This window comes from Pteropus vampyrus, unplaced genomic scaffold, assembly GCF_000151845.1.
Source record: "Pteropus vampyrus isolate Shadow unplaced genomic scaffold, Pvam_2.0 Scaffold378, whole genome shotgun sequence".
NCBI classification, from domain to species: Eukaryota; Metazoa; Chordata; class Mammalia; order Chiroptera; family Pteropodidae; genus Pteropus; species Pteropus vampyrus.
Genome location: NW_011889159.1, coordinates 885,306 through 900,758, shown reverse-complemented (window position 1 = coordinate 900,758; position 15,453 = coordinate 885,306). Strand labels below are relative to the sequence as shown.

Genomic DNA, 15,453 nt, shown 5'->3' with positions numbered 1-15,453 from the left:
AACAACAGATAACAAGCAGAATATAAATAATGACTTAGAAGTGGAGAATAGAGATGAAGAGAAGTCCTGAAAAATTCTCAAAGAAGACTTTCTGCTTTCCCTATAATCTCAAGGTGTCAACCCCTAACACAGCAGCCATCAGTCAAGGGTGATAGATTAAGGTCATCACTGCACACCGCTCACTTCTCAAAATGAAAACATCATGTGGCTGCCATTCACTCCTCACAGCTCACCAGCCTCCCCCTCACTCCTCAGTAACCTCCTTCTGGGGCTTAAGAAATCCCTGTGTAATAAGTGGAGAGCAGGAGAATAAAAGAAATGGCTCAGTCGGAAAAAGTATTCATCTCTCTATTATACGATGAATAACATAATAACTAGGAAGACCGCTCCAGCTTTAGCAGAACTTTTACCAAGCGGCCTCACATCACTGTTACATTACTCCTCGGTGAAACTCGCACAATGACATCACTCAAAAACATTTGGAAACCGCTCCAAATAAACGTAGGCAAAGAGAGGTAAGATAAGTCCAACCAGGCCCAGAAGCCAGCTCCTCCTATTCCTACCAGGACCCAACGGAAAAGAAAGGTGAAGAAGCCCGACCTCTACAAATGCCCAGGACCAGAGGACGCCCTAGCGCCGCCTCTCATCATCGCTAGAGCTTCCAGCAAACGAGGGGCTCACCGGAGGAACCAAAAGCAAAGGAAACACAATGGCGCCGAGGCCACCATCTTGTATTGGGCCCCTCTAAGTTCCCTACCTCCGCCCAAGAGCTCTTTGGTCTCGAAAGGGGTGCAATTAATGAAACTAACGACAGAACTAGGCCCCAGCGACCAGACTATACCCTGTAAAAGGGGTATCAGGAGCTCATGCGATAGGATAGCTGCAGAGAAACGCAGATGTAAATGGATAGTACTGAAAACCAGACCTCACCTGAACAAGGAGAACGCATATGGCGGCGGAAGGAGAGACGAAGAAGGGAGTCCGACTTCACTTCCGGTCCCAGCTTCCCTCTACCCGGGCCTCTGCCTTCTCGGCTGCCAGCGCGCAAGCGCGAGGGACGGAAGAAGGCCCTTCCACGGTTCCGTAGTTCCGCGCGCTCTGGGGTTGCCTCTAGAGAATGCCTGCCTGGAATTTTTTTTTAAAGCCACTTCTAACTCCTCTGCTACTGTCGGTAAAAACAGGCATAAAAGAAACTAGCATCCACTCCCACTGATACCTTTTTCTCTTATCTTGCTCTTTTCCACGTCCCTCACCTCTTCGTTTAGGTTCTCGCCACGCAGGTCATCTTTCTCGGCACCTCTCTGCAGCGAAGGACAGGGCTGGCGGGCACTGCGAGTTCCCACGGGGTCCTTGGCCCAGTAGTCAAGGTTACCTGGAGGCGGCCGCGCTGGTGCTAGGGATCGTCAGGCCCCAGTTGAGAGGAGGGAGTGATTGGTTCCGGGGGTTGGGAGAGGCCGTACCTTTACCCTTTCCCTAACCGTGAGGACCAGGAACTGGCATTTGCCCAAAAATAATGATGGCCGATGTATCAGATTCCCCAAGGGTCCTAAGCTGATGGGCATGCAAGTCAAGGTGTTCTGAATCCACTAAGTGGAAGATGGGGTCTAGATTCTTCCCTAAGTGTTAAATGATAGGGCTTGAGGGTTATGCGACATTCCATAAATTTTGTTAATGTGACCAGAATGTTCTTAGCCCCGGTCCCAACAGCCCCATTGTTCAACCAGGATTTTTTTTCCTGAATAAAAGATTTGATACCCCTGTCTTTGATATGCTGTAGAAGTCAGATTTGATGTCTGCTGCTTAACAAAAATGACAAAAACGTTTGGCCTTTTACCTGTTATTACACTTAACCATTTAATACTAAGGAGTGGGTACCATTATTCCCATTCAATAGACAAGCACAGACTTAGAGAATAAAGCAGCATGTTCAAAGTAATGCAGTTAGTGAGGTGAAAGCCAGAATGTAAACACCTCTAATTATCTATTGTATCTTGCCTCCCATCTTAAAGAATTTGGTTAATAAATGCCCTTCGGATTACCTCGTTTGTTCAAGTTCTTGGGGAAGCAGGCTTGTTTTCTGTGGCCAAGAGAAATACAGTAAGTGATCCAAGGATGGTGTCATAGAAGGGCAGTTTTGCCGACCCTAAGTATTGATTTATTCAACAGTATTTATCCTCCCTACCCTGTCCAAGTGCTATCATCCTAGGATCTAGGGACACACCAGTGAACTGCCCTGTGATCACAGAATTAACAAGAGAGACAACACACAAACATAAATATGTCAAGTAGTAATAAGTGTTATTAGACAAATAAAGCAAGGTGATAATGGAGAAAATAAATTGGTATAAGCATTGCTGAGAGTTAAAATAGAGCCGGTCGCCATAACAGAGTCAGTGGCCATTGAGAAAGTGTCCATCGAGTGCCTCAGTTCTCAGAGCTGCTATTAAATTGCTAAACTCAGTTCAAGGTGGAGTTATAAACATCCTGGAACAACAACTGCTGCATTGATAGTTGGACCTTACCTCCTTCCAGTAGTTTTCACCTCTCTCATTTACATGTTGGAACTAACTAATCCATTAACCTAGCCAGCAATTTTTCATTTGCATGTTTTTTACCTTTATAAAACCTGCCTTTCTTTGTTCTCTGAGAGCAGTTGGAGTTGTTACCTGAATCTGCATCTATCAGAATGGGATTGCAGCCTTTTGGCTCAAAGAAATACCTTCATACAGAATGAGCCTCTTCTTTGGTTAACAAAGGTTAAGGGACAGAGTGCTTGTTCCTACACTCCAGCTTTTTTCTCTACAGTTGCCATCTATAGTCCTCAAGTTCCCAAACAAGGAATCACATATGTTTCTCACTTTAGAGAAATAATAACATATTATTTGCTATTTCTCCAACAAGTTTCAAAGGGCGGTCCTTTTGGGTGTTTGGGTAATATGTAAACAAGACACAAGAGTGACTGTAAAAGAAATGAGGAAGCAAAAGGAGGCTGCTTCCACCCATCAATTGATTTGCCCATAGTTATTTTATTGACACTTTTTTATTGTTACAAAAGAAGTCCATGCATACGAGAGGACATAGCATCACTTCAGATCTCAGGAAGCAGCGACCATCAGATAGGTCTTTGGGTGAATAAGAAAAAGGAGAAATCCAATAAAGAGAAATACTAACTTAGAGAGACTAAGAAATGCAACATCTTCCTGGAACCACAGAAAGGGACTATATAGGAACATGTCATCTTTTCAGGGATCATAAGGTCTCTGGGGAAAGAGAAGTGGGAAGAAGCAATTCTTCAGAGAATTATTAGGGTCACAGAATGAATGAGCAGAATTAGAGAGCCATAGACAAAAGTGAAGAAATAGCTGTGTTTAGGTTTTGGCAGGTGGGCAGGGAGTGGTAATAATATCACAGGGTTACCATTAATTGAATCACAGCTACTACGCGCCAGACACCATGCTAGGCTCTTTACAAAATAATTAATTCCTAATCACTGCAACAACCCTAAAAGGTAGATATTATTATTCCAGTCTCACAGAGGAGGACACTGAGGCTACAGCTTGTCCTGGTCGCACAGCCAACAAATGGCAGGGTCAGGAGAGGGAGTCTAATCTGCCAGGCTCTGGAATCAGGATGTTTTTTACATCTCTAATTCTCCATGCTGCAAATTTCATAGAGAAGTTGGGCGGGGGTGACTTGGGAGTCTACAAGGTACCGTTAAAGAATAATAAGGAGATTCAGGTCTGAGCAAGATACTTATAAGAAGAAGAATTATCAGGTCCAGCCTCCTAGAATTTCTGGGAAATGGAAAAGAGAGTAGGATTACAGTGGAAGTGATTTTGATTTGGGGATTTCTTTGAGGGAGGGAACTGGCAGGAGGAGTCAGCCCTAGGTTGGGTCCTAGGCAGCAATCCGGTAGTTAGGGTGGACCTGGGGCCTGACATCACAGACCATACCAAGAAGCTGAGCCAGGATGCGTTCGCGGTTTTTCTGCTGGGAGCTCTGCATGCCCTGCACCTGGCGCCTTGTAGCCTGCTCCACTTCGGTAGACAAGTTCCCCTGGGAGCCCATGGCCTGCGGGGGGCGGGGGGGGCGGGGGGGTTGAGAAAAGGTAAAAGAAAGAAAGGAAGAAACAAAAAGAAGGATCCAGGCATGTAGAGGGACAGATCCTGGAGTAAGGCCAGGAAGAAAGGCCTTCTCCAAAACCAACCCCATACCACAGAAACATTCAGACACCAAAGAGAGCAACATAATCCCCTTTACTCTAAGACCTGACATTCAACTTCATCCTAAAACATATTATACAATCCCTACCATCTCACCACCCAAGACCAGTGAACTCTACCCTCCACCCCAAATGTCATCATACTCCATACAGACTGTGGCAATTCCCCACAAGCTGTACTAGTCCTTCAAAACATCCAGACTCTCTTACATATCACAAAGTTGACCAATGTCATTGTCCTCACCAGGATCCCCCTCTGTCCTTTACCATTTTATTTTCTTGTAGAATCACCCTATACATACCTCGACAGATGCACCCATCAATTTGCACCCCGGCATGCCATCCCAACTCTCCCACCACTCACTGCCTGCTGCTTGCTCTGGAATTCTTGTTCTCGCTCTCTGCGGTATTGCTCCACTTCCATCTGTGCCTCCTCCTTTGCCTGCTTCAGACGCCGGGCCTTCCCTGGAGGCAAAAAAAAAGGACAGGGGATGGGGGTAACCCGCACAAAAGGTGATAGTAGGGGTCAGTCATTTCCAGAAAGTTATCCTGCCTTCTCTCAGCTAACCAGGCACTAGATTTTAACACCAGCCATTTCTTCTCTCCTAATCAGCCACCCCAGGTCCCAGCTCTCTCCCCACAGGTCTTGGATTTTTCTAGGGACTCATGTTTGCAGTCCACCCACCCGCAATTTTCTTTCCAGATTCCTAAGGGAGGGAGGAGGAGACTCACTCTTTCTGGCATCTGCCACCTTCTCAGCTGCGCGTTTCTCCGCTTGCAGGAGCTGCTGGATACCCTGGGATTGACTGGCCATTTCTGTCGTTATGGCTGATGCTGTTTCAGATGCTACCAAGGTACCAAAAGGCTCCCGCCCCACCCGCCACCGCCTACTTCTCTTCTTCCAGCTCGATGCTGCAGTCCTCCACTACTCCTGGGTCTTAATGCTCCCCTTCCTGCTCCACCTGCTGTACCGGGTGTCTTCACCAAACTGATCCTCCCAATCAGTGATGGCTGGTCCTCCTCTCCCACCTCTCACTCTGGCAGTACCCAGAAGGACCGCTTGGGGACAGCAGACACCAGACCCAAAACTGCCCGCTCACATCGCCAAGCGCAGGGCTTTCCCAGTCAGAAGGTCTAGGAGTGAGGGCAGGGGAGAAGAGCAGTATTTGGGAGAGGAGGCATAGAGGGGTTGAGAATGGAGAGATAAGGTAAGGAAGTCATCGTGCGTGATGCGTTGGGTAAAGAGTATGGTGGGCTTCCCTGAATTCTTCCAACGTCTCTTTCCCTCTTTTTTCTCCGTCTCTTTCTATATCTTTTCCATCTCTTTCTATATCTTTCACAAGTCCAAATTTCTGCATCCATCTCACTTTCCTTGTCTTTTCATGCCTGTATTTTTCTTTTTGATTCCCTGTTCTTGGCGTCACTGTGGTTTTTGTTTTCTCATTTTCACTATGATTTTTGTCCAGCCTTTATCTCTCCTGTTTTCTCTCTTTTCGTCTACCACTGAACCACTCCTCTCCTCCCACTTGGGGGAGGCGGGGATAAACCTCCAAATCGCCTTCCTTTCTTCATGTCCTTGCCTCTGCTCCTTTTCCTCGCCTATCCTCTAGTCTTCCTGTTTCAGTGGGACCCTTTTTCTTAAGTTCCCTAGTTTTCCGGCCGAGGCCAGACAGCTAAAACACCCCCGCCGCCGCCTCGGGGAGTAAAGAGTAACGAGTAACATCCGGTAATGCGTTTCACTTCATTTCCGCCCTTTACCTGCGTCTCGCCTTGCGCCGTTTCCGTCAACCTAGAGTGTCTCCGCCTTCCTGCCTTCTTCCCTCCGAGCGTCCTACACGCAAGCCTCGGGCCTACTACTCCGAGGGTATTCCGGGGGACAGGGAGCAGGTCTGATGAGTAACACCTCCTCCCAGGTCCTAGGGGAAGCCTCTACAACTGTCCGAAAGGGTACATTATATTCGATTTCTAGATTATTGAAATTATCCATGACATTTTTAATTTCAGATTTCTGTTGATAAAAATTTCCCGTGTCAGTCTCTATTCGTCTTTTTCAAAGTCCTTTATTTAAAATTCACCTGGGTTAATGAGCTGCACAGTAATCATTTCTTTTCCAAAATTTTACATTAAAATATCAAATATATGACCCCAGATCCCCTCGAATATTCTTTCAAACCTATCTGGTAAGGAATGAGGGTTAGGACAGGTCTCATTTCTTGCTAAAGATGAAATGGGAACCGAAAGGGGGAACAGAGGGAATGCCAGGGATAGAGGAAGAGGTACTTGCCAAGGCTGGTGTCCTGACTTGATACTTTTTTTTCCTTCCTCAGACCAAGAGTTCAATGGCTTCCACTTCCCGCCGCCAACGCCGAGAGCGTCGTTTCCGCCGTTACTTGTCTTCAGGTCGGCTAGTTCGGGCCCAGGCCCTCTTCCAACGACACCCAGGCCTTGATGTAGATGCCGGGCAACCCCCCACACTGCACCGTGCCTGTGCGCGCCACGATGCTCCGGCCTTGTGCCTGCTTCTTCGGCTCGGAGCTGACCCTGCCCACCAGGACCGCCATGGGGACACAGCGCTGCACGCTGCTGCCCGCCAGGGCCCTGATGGTGAGTCTGCCAGGTGGGGAACAAGGCCATCAGCAACTAACTGGGTCTGAGATGAAAGCCAGCAGTTGAAAAATAAGCTAGTCTTTTGGTCATGGGACTTAAGGAGGTAGTTGACCAAGTTAGCTATCACTTAATGTCATTACATCATTGAACTAACATTGTTTGAAGAGCCCAGCATTCCCAAAACAGCAACTGATTTTCAAATTTTACACCTTTCGAGATTAGTAGCTACTTGGTCTCTGGACTGATTGTTTGCCTGTTGTGCAAAAAAGTAGCATAGAGGGTAGGTCCTGGAGTTAGATTGTCTGGGTTCAAATCTCAGCTCCACACTTAATAGCTGGGTATTCTTGGGCAAGTTACCAAACTTCCCTCAGGCTTAGTTTGCCCATGTGCAAAATTAAATAATAACAGTCCTTGCTATGTGCTAGGCACTTCTCACAAAGTAATTCATTTGATCCTCACAACAGCTCTATAAGGTTACAAGTACTGATGTTATCCCCATTTCCCAGGCCAGGAAACAGCACAGAGAAGTAATTTGCCAAAGTGGTAGAGCAGGGAGCATAACCTACGCACTCTAGCTAGAGCACCCATGCTCTTAGCAAGTGTGTTATCCTGTGTAATACATTATAGAAATATATGGTGATAGTGCTTGTGTTTAAAACACCCATGCTCTGATATATGTTTTAAGAATCAACTGAAAAAGTACATAGAGCCCTTGGCACATGAAAGTAGATGCTAGCCATTGTTGTTCCTGTTGTTATCAACAGATCGTACTCTTACAATTCTGAAACTCAAAAATAACTCTGAGAACCAAAGCTAAGTAGATGCTAGCCATTGTTGTTCCTGTTGTTATCAACAGATCGTACTCTCTCACTCACAATTCTGAAACTCAAAAATACTCTGAGAACCAAACCTTTTTTATCAGCTTGCCACCAAACTCATTTGGTGTCTAAACCTAACCTGAACTAAAGTGAGGCTATCTATGTTTAGTTTTATCCCACTAATGTCAATATTTAGACAGTTCATTGCAGGAACATTCATGTGTTTGGTTACTAGGGCTGCTCAGGCCCTGCTGTGCTACCTAATATAAAGTGTATGTACTTTCAGATCAGTTCTAGCAAATCTCAAAACATCTGAATTCTGAAAAACCTTCGATACCGAGGGTTTTAGATGGTAACCTGTTGATACTGTAGTAGCAACGGAGGCAGCTCTGTAGAGGAAAATAAAAGGTGAAACCCTCCTTTCCCTTCTGGAGATTTTCCTTCTAGAGTAAGAACATTAGAGGAGAACCTCTAGGTTGGAATGAATAACCTTTATTTAATTTGATTGCTAGTATCACCATCCCCCAGCTCCCCAACTATATATAGGAAGCCACTAGCAAAGCCTCCTCCATGTAGTAAAAAAAATCCCCTTTTCTTTAATTCCCTTTAACATAAATGAGATAGCCTGGCATACTTGGATTTTTTTAACTTAAAAACAAAGAGGAAGTTTACAAAGTGCAGGCATCTAACTTAACAGTTGATATTGTAGGTAGCAAGAGCAGAGAACCCTGAAGCAGAACTTAGATCTCATCTAAGTTCCAGCTCCACCTATAGGCTGTATGACAATGACATGCAACTTACCTTCTGTGGTCCTAATTTGCCTCTCTAAAATGGAGGTTGTGACGAGTAAATAAGGCAAACAGTTGGTGCAGTTTGGCACAACTAGATGATAAGTAGTGTTATTTTTATCCTTATATTACTCAATTAATGCTATCTGAATAGTAAAACTGTCCCTCATAGTATAGTAAGTGCTTCCTTCATTGCACTGAATTCTAAGGAGCCTGCAAGATTGAAATCTCATTTGAGGATCTGCACTCAGGTCACTCCCAAGCCCTGTTGTCTTTTTAGGCCTTTACTTCCTCCTGGTCCCTGCCAGCCCTGCCACCAGGTGGCCTTCTAACTCCTTGTTTAAAAGGCCCATCTTACTTAGTTTCTAGCTGCTTTAGAAACCACTGTGCCTTAAAATGCAAATATTTTCTTTGAACAGATGACCTAGGACCCCCTGAGAAGAGCGCATTCCCCTCAGCTCCCAGGTTAGGCCTAAGAAATTTGCCGGTTATCTAGGCTGGGTTGTCACCCGCAGTGAGATGAATGACCCCTACCTTTAGACTTTCGGTAACTTCTCTTTGGACCCATCACTTCATGAGGAAGTACTCTTAGCTTTACGAGACCCCCGTATAAGCATACTTTAGTCAAAGAATAACCATTCTCTGCGCACAGCAAGAAGAAGTGAACACTGAGAAATGGGGTCATTTTCTCACAGTCTTTTCAAAAAAAAGTAAAGTCCGAAGCCAACCTGGTATTTTTTTTAATGTAACATTCACTCCTCTTCTGCTCTGTGCACAGTACCAGACATTTACTATCCATCACCCACTTTGATCTGCACAGTAAAAGTAGGATATGGCCCTGTTTGACAGGTGACTAAGCCACCCAGCCTATGTTCCATTTGCTTTTCCAGCTTCACCTCCCACAGCACACCTACAGACCTGTGACTCCAGCTATCTGGCTCTGTCTTCAGTGACCCCCAGCATGTTTTTCACAGGCCCGCCTGTCTCTTGCCTATGGCCTTCCCTTACCCCGATTTCCGCTTTGCTAAGTTATCCTGCCTCCCCAGTCCAACTAAGCCCTACCTTTTCCTGAAAGCTTTCTCTGACCACCCTGCCCACTCTTACCTTCTCTTCCTCTGCACCTGCTTCTGTCAACTGTCATTCAATATAAGCTTCTAATATTGGCGTTTTTAACAAGTATTGTGTACCAGTTAGTCCCCTTAAGGTAGAAATCATATTTCGTTATGGGAAGAGGAAAAGCAGTGCTTTCATCATAAAACAAATATGTTTTATTCTACGAAAATTTTTCATATTTATTTTTCCTAATATAAGTACAATACACCTACTAAAGAACATTGGGAAAAGTTGATCTATACTGCTAAGTTAAAGTTGGCATTTCAAATCACTGGAGGACGGTGAACTATTTAATAAACAATTTCAAAACATTTGGTTCACCCAGGGAAAAATAGAGTCCTCCCTCACATCGAACTTAAAAGAAAATTACTACAGATTAAACACCTAAATGTGACAGGAAGGGTACATACCAAATTAATGGGAAGGGTTCCCTTTGGGAGAATAAAACTTGGAAGGCAGTATCAAAGAAAACTTTAGCTTTATGTATGATGGTTTTATTTCTTTAAAATAAAATGATGTAAAAATTATATTAACATACCTTGTGGTAGGAATAGGGGTGCTTATTATACTTTAGTTTGTACTTTTTTGAGTTTTTTAGATTTCTAAAAATAAAAATATAGTAGAAAAAAATACAAGAGAATATTTTTATAATCTTAGAGTGGAGAAAGCCTTCCTAAAAAATAAAGTAAAACTAAAATCTATTGATACAGGTTTAACCACATAAAAACTTTTTAAATAAGAGAAAGTACTGTAAATGTAACAGACATAAAAGGTTAATATCTATACTATGTAAAGAGCTTTCATATCTACATATATAATTTCTAAGGAGATAGTAGACAACATGAACAAGTCATTCCCAAGAAACACAAAAAGCCAAAAAGCATATGAAAAGAAAATTTTATAATTAAAATTATTTTTTAACCTATAAGATGGGCAAAATTAAAAGGTTAATGAGACTCAATTTTGGTAAAGGACGACACAAGACACTCATAATTCTTGGTAGGAATGTACATTGGCACAAACTTGAGAGCAATTTGACAAATCTCACATGTTCTTTGACCCAAAATCAGACTTCTGAGAATCTACCCCACAGAAATACTGTAAAGAGTCCACAAAGATATATGTTTGAAACTGAACATTTTTGGAAAAAAAAGTCTGTCGTTTGAGGATAGGGTGATTTGTTTGTTTCATACACACAATGGAACACTCCACAGTCATAAAATGAGGTAGACTATACTCCTGTGGAAAAATAGAAATGAGATGTTAAGTAAAAAAAGCAAGTTGCCAAATAGTACATGTATTATGGTCACATATCTCTGAAAACAACTGTCATACGTATATTTCCTTCCAGTCTTTTTTTCAGCCATAGGATTTGGTCTCTTTTTGTACACACACACAATTACAATCAAATCCCATGTAGTTTTATAGCCAGCTTTTTATATATGCAAATATTTTTAATGGTTATTTAATATTCTGTATCATATTTTATTATGTTTTATAGTTGGAGGCCTTACTCCTTAAAACCTGTGAACTTAAAAACTTCCCATGCAAGCCTGAGCACCCACCTACCCTCACACCTGCCATCCCTGGTAGGGAGTAAGCACTTGAAAGACAGGACCAGTTGCTTGCTGGGTGGGACAAGTTGGGAGAGCTTGTGACAGGTCACATTAGTACTAAAGAGAAATGCCCCCTCTCCTCATCCTGATGTGGTTTGGGTTGAGTGGCACTCAAGTGTGCCAGGAGATGGGTGGAGGCAGTGAGCCTTGGCTAGCCAAGGCCAGGCCCATTCTGTCTTCCTGCCTTCCTGGCAATGACAGGATAACCCTTCCCCTGTCCCATCCTTTCCCCCGATAGCCAGTACTTTCTAGTACTACAATAAAGATTTAAAGACTGCTGGCCATTTACTCCTACCTTAGGGAGAGAAAGTAGGTCTACAGGAAGAGAGGGTGCCTCAGTCACCTTCCTCTGTCCTAAGAGTGAAAGAGGTAGTCGGCAGCCTTGGTGGCCTAGGCAGGTAGACATGGCCAGGAGTAAGGTACCTGGGTTGATAGTGAAGTGAGCAGCATGACACTCAGCTGACACTGGAGCAGATGCCATGAGGTCAGGGCACATGAAGAGGGGAGTTCAGGAATGGCAGTTCCTCTTTTTTCCCCCAGCCCCTTGTCAGCCAGCGCCTGGGTAGGACCCTCTAGCTCAGCCTCTCTCTCCTCCCTTAAGTCAGTAGTCATCTGGAAAGAGCTTGCTCTGCTGCTGGGAACATTTCTATGTCTCAAATTCATTGCCAATCTGGACCCTCTCCCACCCCATGCCCTTCCCAGTATGCGCTGGGTAAGACTGACTGAGGGAAATTCCCCTGAAAAATTAATTTTATGCAGTTTGTTAAAAAGTTATATAAAAAGATTATTATATATTTATATATTTATAATGGTATAGAGTAGAATGTCCAGGTATTTTACCAGTCCGAAGTATAGTTTTGAGTGAGAAACACAATTAAGAGGAATAAAGTGACAATATCTTCAAGGCAAAAATGGAATACGTAGCGAGGTTTTTGACATTGCCCTGGGTGGCTGGCAGCAGGCTGGAAAATGTCATTTGACATTGTATAACTCCCAGGACACTCAAATAATTTGTGAGGACACAGGTCAGAATATTTTAAACTACTACGCTTATGTGGTAAACTATGAATATTTGTCAGTGACTGTTATTTCCTAATACCCAAAAGGCATCCATGTGGGCAGCCCTTTCCTTTGCTCTAAGACCGAGGGAGTGAGTGACCAGCAGGGTTCAAGATGGCACCCTCCAAAGGAGTGGGAGCCCCAGCTAACTTCTGCTCACTGCTCTCCCACCAACAGCCTACACAGACTTCTTCCTACCACTGCTGAGTCGCTGTCCTTCTGCTATGGGAATAAAGAATAAGGATGGGGAGACCCCTGGGCAAATTCTGGGCTGGGGACCCCCCCGGGATTCCACTGAAGAGGAGGAAGAAGATGAGGCCTTCAGGGAGCGTGAATGGAGGCAGAAGCTTCAGGGAGAGCTAGAGGACGAATGGCAGGAGGTCATTGGGAGGTTTGAAGGTGAGAAATCCATTACCATCCACAGCTGCCCTCCTTCCCTTTAAGCCGCTTTTTCTACACGGACCACATGAATGCTCCTACTGGCCTCTTACGCCCCCTTCCTCTATACTGCCCTACTTCTCTTGCCCCATCACCTTCTCACAGCCTCTCTCCGACTACCCCCATCCTGCCCTCCGAAATAGATGACGCTTCGCTTGAGGCCCAGGAACCAGAGTCCTTCTCAGCCTGGTCAGATCGCCTGGCCTGGGAACATGCCCAGAAGCAGCAGCAGCAGCAGCAGCGTGAAGCAAAGGGAACCTGCCGACCCCCACGGGCTGAGGGCTCCAGTCACAGCTGGTGGCAACAGGAGGAGCAGCGGCTCTTCCGAGAGCGAGCCAGGGCCAAGGCGGAAGATCTGTGTGAGAGCCGGGCCAGGAGGGAGCAGGATGCTCACCGGGACCAAGGGCTGAAGCCAGCCAGGGCTGGGTCTGGGGTAGAGCACCCCAGAGGAGGAGGGAGAGGCAGCCTCTGGCGCTTTGGAGATGTCCCTTGGCCCTGCCCTGGGGGAGGGGACCCAGAGGCCATGGCTGCAGCCTTGATGGCCAGGGGGCCCCCCTTGGAGGAGCAGGGAGCTCTGAGGAGATACTTGAGGATCCAGCAGGTTCGCTGGCACCCTGACCGATTCCTACAGCGATTCCGAAGCCAGATTGAGACTTGGGAGCTGGGCCGTGTGATGGGAGCTGTGACAGCCCTTTCTCAGGCCCTGAATCGCCATGCGGAGGCCCTCAAGTGACCTCAGGGAAAGAGTGAAAAACTGCAGGGATTGCAGCCTTAGGGCCAGGGCAGTAGAAAGGGTATGGTCAAAGATGGGGATGATGAGGAAGAGGCCAATGCTGCATGGCAGAGGATATGGGGTGGGAGCGAAACTTGTGATAAGCGGGGGTGGAGAGGATACCGCTACCACCACTGTTCTTCAGCTCTGCCATTTCCTAATAAGACCTGGTTCCACATCTCACTCCCGGTGTCTCTGCCTTTTTCCATTGCTGTGGTTTTCACCACCCATGACATCTCCTTTCCCGCCCTGCCTGCCAAAACCCACAGCTCCTACCCACCTGTGACATGCACATACACACACTAATGCGTGCCCTCAGCTGGAGACAAAGAGCCCCCTGCTTGCCCATGAAGGTCTTCAAGTCTCACTCCACTCCCTACGCTGGGCTCCCCTCCACAATCAGCGGCTGAAGAAATAGATGTGAACAAAAGCAAAAAAAGGGAACAAAACCAGTTTCCTTCCCCTCCCCAGCTCCCCAGCCAGAACCACATCCTCCTCCCCACTTAACACCCCCTTCCCCGAACACAGGGCTTTCCCTTTGCTGAGTCACTGAATGGTCCGATTTGGGGGCAGCTGGAGCTGGAGGACCATAGGAGGCTGTGAGAAGTCAGAGGGATAGAACGAGAATGGTCGGAGGAAGAGCCCTATAGGGGAGTAGAATTTCAGTTGCTAAAATTAGGAGTAGGGGAAGTAGGCGGAAAGAGCCAAATTATGTAACCTGGGTTGTCTGTTCTTGGGCAACCAGGGACCCACCCCCGAGGCCATCTCTCCCCTCCGGCTTCTCAGTCCCATGTCTCCTCCAGGGCTCTGAGAAATAGAGTGAAGGAAAAAAATGGAGTCACTGTAGTCAAGCTACTAAACTACTAAAAATCAAGTAGGTTGAGGTACGAGGACACGATTCTATCTTGTTTTAACTAGCCTGGGAATTTAAACTTTCGAATCTAGTCCTGCATCAATGCCTAGGCATACATCAAGACCTCCAGATAACCCTCTGATGATCCCTGAAGGACTCATATACATTAACCTGACATCCATTATCAAGACCACCGATAGAACCAGACCTGGTGCTCATCTTCCAGATTACCTGGCATCCATCATCCAGACTGACATCTCATTGATAACCTTCCTGGGCCAATCCAGAGGCTAAGAATGTAGAACTAATAATTCTCAAGAATGTACTTTAGTAAAAGAACTCTTAACTTTTCTTTCTTCTTTGGAACACTTCTAGATTTTTACCTGGTTAAGTTTCAAGTTTGTAAACCCTAAGACCCTTGAATAAAGCTATCGTTTATTTCTAGCCAGAACTTCCAGACTTTTCAAGTTCATTCAACAGCCCCAATTCTTGGCTCCCTTCATACAGCTTCTGCCCAAACCTGAGTTTTATCTCTGGGCAGCCAGGCCTGCCCTTCCAGATAAACATCTCCTTTTCCTTAGATTGAGGAAAAGGTCTTGAGGGATGGAGGGAGAGGGTCTAGGATTCCCACAGAGGAGAGAAGGGCACCATCTCTCCCACTATTCGTACTCAGTTCTCACTCCAGCGCCCTGGACTGGAATAGGCAGTTTTAGACAATACCAAACCCCACTGCCATCCCCCATGGCACAGCAGGAAACTTGGTGAAAAGGAAGGGCAAGGCCAAACAAGTACAGGCATGAGCTGGCATGTGCAGTCTACACATGTCTACATCAGAGAAACTTATGAATCAGAAAGTTATTTTTCAGGTCTGGAGCCCCGGTCTACACAGGAGAACCCCAGGAATAGAAGTGAAGGGCCATGGAGGATGGGGAAGGGTAGCTTCTGGAACCATGGTAATGTGGAGTAAGCATGAGTCCCTCAGAGAAGACAGAGAGCCAAAAGGCCCAAGGCCTCCGAGGGACCAGCCAGATGTTCAGGGGGCAGGAGGAAGGGGCTGGTGAGAAAGAACTTGAGAGAGGAAGCTGCTGTGATTCAGAGAAGAGACTGAGCTGTGAGCAACTCAAGCCTCCGGTTCCTCTCACAGGCCGGAGATTTCGGAAGTGGCAT

General features: G+C 45.8%; 2 protein-coding genes and 1 non-coding gene across 5 annotated transcripts; 1 reads left to right on the top strand and 2 right to left on the bottom strand.

Moving 5' to 3' along the window:
• Window positions 1-133: 133 nt before the first annotated feature.
• On the bottom strand, window positions 134-209 carry LOC111731482. The gene has a single exon (XR_002777155.1). It is a non-coding gene; the product is annotated as a small nucleolar RNA SNORD83 (small nucleolar RNA).
• Window positions 210-2,283: 2,074 nt separating this feature from the next.
• On the bottom strand, window positions 2,284-5,323 carry ATP6V1G2 (ATPase H+ transporting V1 subunit G2). The gene is made up of 3 exons (XM_011379896.2): window positions 4,955-5,323; window positions 4,587-4,687; window positions 2,284-4,071 (listed from the first exon to the last, which is right to left on the bottom strand). Exons 1-3 carry the CDS (start codon window positions 5,034-5,036, stop codon window positions 3,898-3,900), a joined length of 357 nt encoding a protein of 118 aa, XP_011378198.1. The 5' UTR covers window positions 5,037-5,323; the 3' UTR covers window positions 2,284-3,897.
• NFKBIL1 (NFKB inhibitor like 1) lies at window positions 5,307-14,737 on the top strand. Of its 3 annotated transcripts, none has more exons than XM_011379899.2 (4): window positions 5,307-5,430; window positions 6,550-6,826; window positions 12,401-12,622; window positions 12,805-14,737. In XM_011379899.2, the coding sequence occupies exons 2-4, from the start codon at window positions 6,562-6,564 to the stop codon at window positions 13,392-13,394; spliced, it is 1,077 nt and encodes a 358-aa protein (XP_011378201.1). In that variant the 5' UTR covers window positions 5,307-5,430; window positions 6,550-6,561; the 3' UTR covers window positions 13,395-14,737. The 3 variants fall into 3 exon arrangements, with proteins under 3 accessions (XP_011378201.1, XP_011378202.1, XP_011378200.1); XM_011379900.2 differs by lacking the exon at window positions 5,307-5,430 and adding an exon at window positions 5,945-6,109; XM_011379898.2 differs by lacking the exon at window positions 5,307-5,430 and adding an exon at window positions 5,985-6,169.
• The last annotated feature ends 716 nt before the right edge of the window (window positions 14,738-15,453 follow it).

Coding starts and splice junctions, on each gene's coding strand:
- ATP6V1G2 (XM_011379896.2), bottom strand. CDS start 5,036: ATGGCCAGTCAATCCCAGGGTATCCAGCAGCTCCTGCAAGCGGAGAAA. Junction 4,688..4,954: donor GGTGGCAGATGCCAGAAAGA/GTGAGTCTCCTC, acceptor TTTTGCCTCCAG/GGAAGGCCCGGCGTCTGAAG. Junction 4,072..4,586: donor TCCAGAGCAAGCAGCAGGCA/GTGAGTGGTGGG, acceptor CGCCCCCCGCAG/GCCATGGGCTCCCAGGGGAA.
- NFKBIL1 (XM_011379899.2), top strand. CDS start 6,562: ATGGCTTCCACTTCCCGCCGCCAACGCCGAGAGCGTCGTTTCCGCCGT. Junction 6,827..12,400: donor TGCCCGCCAGGGCCCTGATG/GTGAGTCTGCCA, acceptor TCCCACCAACAG/CCTACACAGACTTCTTCCTA. Junction 12,623..12,804: donor GGTCATTGGGAGGTTTGAAG/GTGAGAAATCCA, acceptor CCTCCGAAATAG/ATGACGCTTCGCTTGAGGCC.